Below are 4736 nucleotides of genomic sequence, written 5' to 3'. Positions count from 1 at the left end.
TAGGTGTGTGTGTGCCTGTGTGTGTGTGTGTGTGTGTTGTGTGTGTGTGTGGTGTGGGTGTGTGTGTGTGTGTGTGTGTGTGTTGTGTGTTGTTGTGTGTGGTGTGTGTGTGTGTGTTGTGTGTGTGTGTGTGTGTGTGTGTGTGTGTGTGTGCGCATCTCTGGTTGGAGGGTCTTTACTGTATGGCTAGCTGATCTTCAGGCAGCTTCTAGAACACTAACGTGTTTCCTGGTGTGGAACACAAACTCACAGGGTCATATGGACTGATAGCCCTTAGGGTCCTGTGAGTTTCACAGAAATAGGTTAGAGGTGACTTTGACTGTTTCTCTCTGCTCTGTCACACGCAAGCATGATGACACACACACGTACACACGTACACACGTACCACAACGTACACACGTACACCATACACACGTACACACGTACACACGTACACACATACACACGTACACACGTACACCACGTACACACATTGAAGCACATTCCCATTTCCACACACATCCTCCTCTGTCTCCATCACTCTGCAGTGTAATTCATGATGCAGGCCCCACAATAGCTGCTGGCACAATAGCACAATAGCTCACGTCCAATTATGTCATCCCCAACACGTGGTGTGTGTGTGTGTGTGGTTGTGTGTGTGTGTTGTGGTGTGTGTGTGTGTGTTGGTGGTGTGCGTGTGCGTGCGTGTGCGTGTGCGGTGCGTCGTGCGTGTGCGTGTGCGTGTCGTGTGTGCGTGCGTGTGTGTGTGCGTTGTGTGTGTGCGTGTGTGGTGTGTGTGTTGTGTGTGCGTGTGTGTGAATGAAAAGACCAACCCATGTGTTCATGTTTATTTTAGTTTTGTTTCATTATTGCTTGTAGAATCATCCATCTTCCACACATTAAGGAAATATGCATATTTTCTCCTTCAGCGCGCACACACACACACACGCACGCACGCACGCACGCACGCAACGCACGCACCGCACGACGCACGCACGCACGCACGCACGCGCACGCACGCACGCACGCACGCACACACACACACACACACACACACACACACACACCACACACACACCACACACACACACACACACACACACACACACACCACACACACACACACAACACACACACACACACACACACACACACACACACACACACACACAAACCTCTTGGCCAGTCACCCTCCCAAAAGAGGTTTCTTACCTAAAGGGTATTTTCCTGGTTAAATAAAGGTTAAATAAAACGTTAAAAAGCACACACACGTTATAGCTGCCTACTAAGAATCTGCACTTCAAAATTAGACAGAATCAAAAGATATGAACAATAGTTTACAAAGAAACCAAACAAAATACAAACTACTAATAATTCAGAAGATAACATTTTACACAATCAACAAACCAAACATTTATCAACATGTTTTTCTATCCATTCACATCCCGCACATACATACACACACACACGCACAAATACACACACACACACACACAAACCTCTTGGCCAGGTCACCCTCCCAAAAGAGGTTTCTTACCTAAAGGGTATTTTCCTGGTTAAATAAAGGTTAAATAAAACGTTAAAAAGCACACTATAGTATAGTTATAGCTGCCTACTATGAATCTGCACTTCAAAATTAGACAGAATCAAAAGATATGAACAATAGTTTACAAAGAAAACCAAACAAAATACAAACTACTAATAATTCAGAAGATAACATTTTACACAATCAACAAACAAAACATTTATCAACATGTTTTCTATCCATTTGTACTACCCTCAGAGGAAATGGAATTGATATGTTGTGATATATTTGGGAGACCCCAGACACAGAGATCTAAAGATGTGTGCCTTGCCGAGTATATATTAACAGCACCTGATGTACCAAGCCTCCGCTCCACACCACAGCAGTCTTCACTGGTTTTCATCCAGAGAGATACATTACAACGTGTTCAATCAGTGTAAAGTAAAGGAGTGTAGATATGTAAGCTAGGTAAATACTGCACAAGACGTTTCTAGCTTCCTTTCTCTCTTTCCCTTCTGAAGTGCTAACTTTGTACTGATTTCAACTCTCAGTAGATATGGTCTGTAGTTCTCTTATTTGCATTTAGTCGTTTTGGATGGGACAACATGGGGGGTATGTTGTGTTGGGAAATAACATTACAACTTTCACTATGAGGTGAACTATTGATACCAACAAAACCTGTCACAGGCGATGGCTTTCTCCAGCTGTGGTTGATATGTGCTGTCCTGTCCTCTGGTTAAGGTTTAGACCAGGCATGAGTTATGGGTAGGGTGACAAAGGTTTTGGGTCAGGTCCCAGTTTAGTCCACGGGACTAGAGGTTAAAGTTTAAGCTGAAGATTTGAGTTTTAAGTCAGGGCACACGCACACACACACACACACCTATGACAGTAGTTTCAGGTACAGGGTTCAAAGTTTGTGGGTTAAAGTTCACAGTTCACTCAATCCCATCTCCTAGGCGATAGCGTTCTCCAGTGGCTCCTTCTCGTCTGCGCTGCCGTGATCGCCCTTACTCGTCTCCTCACTCTTCTTCAGCTCCCGCTGGTACTTGGCCATGAGGGCGGCGTAGGCACAGCCGTACACCGCTGCAGCCAGCATCATCATCAACACGATGCCACACACCACGCCAGTCACGATCACCGTGGCGATGGCATGACGCAGGTTCACCGGGCGAGGTCTCTGCTTGGGCTCGCACTCAGGGAGACCACTCCCCCCTCCTCCATACCCCTCCCCCATTCCCAGGGGGCCGTGCGGGTTGCCATTGCCATGTGTGTTGCCGTGGGTGTGACCCCTGTTGGACCTGTCAGACTCCAGGTGGTGTATGTTGGAGAACAGGTAGTTGTAGCTGGTGGTCATACAGGAATGGAAGAGCTGGTAGGGAACATTCTGGAGATCTTTGTCCTTCATCTCCTCTGGTTGGGAGCAGGAGACCTCATCCACCACTCCACCTGGAAATGGAGAGAGATTGAGACGGTGGTGAGAGGGAGGGAGGTTATTATATCAATAGAAACCCTGAATGTTCGCTTCATGCCTAAAACCTTTCTGCTATATAAAATACCACTGCTGCAGGTGTTTTCCAGGCTATGGTCCGAATYCTAGGGAGTTAACAGGCAGTACAAGTGTGATGACTGACTCTGTGTCCGTGTGTTTTCACTTGTTGAGAACAGCCATGCAATACCCCKCTGTGACACATGCTATGTCTGACTTCAGTCTAACTTCCTGTCACAATTACCTTTAATCACAGTAGCTAGCACTGACCTGAATAAGGCTACCTGAGATCTGAGATGGTAATTACCAGAGGATCTTAATTTCTTTTTTAGATTAAATGGCCAGAGTTAACGAGTGTGTCCTGATTCTGTTAATGACTGAACATTCAAATATGAGGCAGTAAAGAGCACGGTAGACAGGTTAAATGAAGACAAATAACCTTCTCTCTCTCTTCCCTCCCTCCCTCCCTCTCTCTCGCTCCCCTCTCTCTCTTTCTCTCTCTCTCTCTCTCTCTTCCCTCCTCTCTCTCTCTTCTCCCTCCCTCCGTTCCTCTCTCTCTCCCTCCCTCCCTCCCTTCTCTTCTCTTTCCTCCCTCCCTTCCTCTCTCTCTCTCCCTCCCTCTCTCTCGCTCTTCTCCCTACTTCCTCCTCTCTTCCTTCCTCCTCTCTTCTTAACCTCCCATCCCTCCCTGCCTCTCTCTCTTCCTCCCCCTTCCTCCTCTCTCCTTCCCTCCCTCTCTCTCTCTCTCTCCCTATCTCCTCTCTCCTCTCCCTCCCCTCTCTACTACTCTTCTCCCTCCCTTCCTTCTCTCTCCTCCCTCCCTCTTCTTCTCCTTCCCTCCCTCCCTTCCATCTCTCTTCTCCCTCCCTCTCTCTCTCTCTCTCCTCTTCTTCTCTCTCTCTCTCTCTCGTCCCTCTCTCTCTTTCCTCCCCCTCCCTCCCTTCCTCTCTCTCTTTCTCCCTCCCTCCTCTCTTCTCCACCCTCCCTCTCTCTCTCCTCTCTCCTCCCTCTCGTCTTCTCTTCCTCCCCGTCCCTTTCCTCCGCTCCCTCCCTCCCCAACTCTCTCTCTCCTTCTCCCTCCCTTCCTCTCTTCTCCCGGCCCTCTCCCTCCCCTCCCTATCCCTCCTTCCTCCTCCCCTCCCTCCCTCCTCCCTTTCCCCTCCCATTCCCTCCCGACGCCGCCTCCCTCCTCCCTCCCTCCGCGTTCCCTCCCTCCGCTCCGCTCTCTTCTCTCTCTTTCTTCCCTCTCTCCTTCCTCCTCCTCCTCCTCTGCCTCCCCCCTCCCTCTCTCTCTCTCTCTCCTCCTCTCTCTTCTCTCTCTCTCTCTCCCTCTCTCTCTCCTCTCTCTCTCTCCCTCCTCTCTCTCTCTCTCCCTACCCTCTCTCTCTCTCCTCTCCATCCCTCCCCCCTCCTCTCTCTACTCTCCCCTCCCTCCCTCAACGCTCACCTCCTCCTCCCTCCCCCCTCCCTCCCTCCCTCCCTCCCTCTCTCTCGTCCCTCTCTCTCTCTCTCTCCCTCCCTCCTCTCCTCTCTTCCTCCCTCCCTTCCTCTCCCATGCACTTCTTGTCTGATTTCAAAACCTTCCTGCTCTTCTCCGACTCTCCACGATCTCTCTCATCGCTCTACGCCTCGCTCCCTTCCCTCCCTTCCTGCTGCTTCTCTCTCTCTCCCTCCCTCTCTCTCTCTCCCTCCGCTCTTCCTATTACAATCACTCTCTGACTTGCGATACATCCTCCCGTTGTTGCG

The 4736-nt window shown here is 49.7% G+C and overlaps 1 protein-coding gene across 1 annotated transcript in view; it reads right to left on the bottom strand.

Annotated features, from left to right (window-relative positions):
• Positions 1–1431: 1431 nt before the first annotated feature.
• Positions 1432–4736, bottom strand: part of LOC112074705 (leucine-rich repeat and transmembrane domain-containing protein 1) — a 10872-nt gene continuing 7567 nt past the window's right edge. The window contains exon 3 of the mRNA XM_024141819.2: positions 1432–2950. Within this exon, the coding sequence (XP_023997587.2) occupies positions 2457–2950 (494 nt within the window). The 3' untranslated portion in view covers positions 1432–2456. The remainder of the gene's footprint in view (positions 2951–4736) is intronic.

This window comes from Salvelinus sp. IW2-2015, unplaced genomic scaffold (assembly GCF_002910315.2).
Source record: "Salvelinus sp. IW2-2015 unplaced genomic scaffold, ASM291031v2 Un_scaffold2771, whole genome shotgun sequence".
NCBI classification, from domain to species: domain Eukaryota; kingdom Metazoa; phylum Chordata; class Actinopteri; order Salmoniformes; family Salmonidae; genus Salvelinus; species Salvelinus sp. IW2-2015.
Note: the sequence above shows the minus strand (reverse complement) of the source record. Positions and strands in the feature narration are given on the sequence as shown.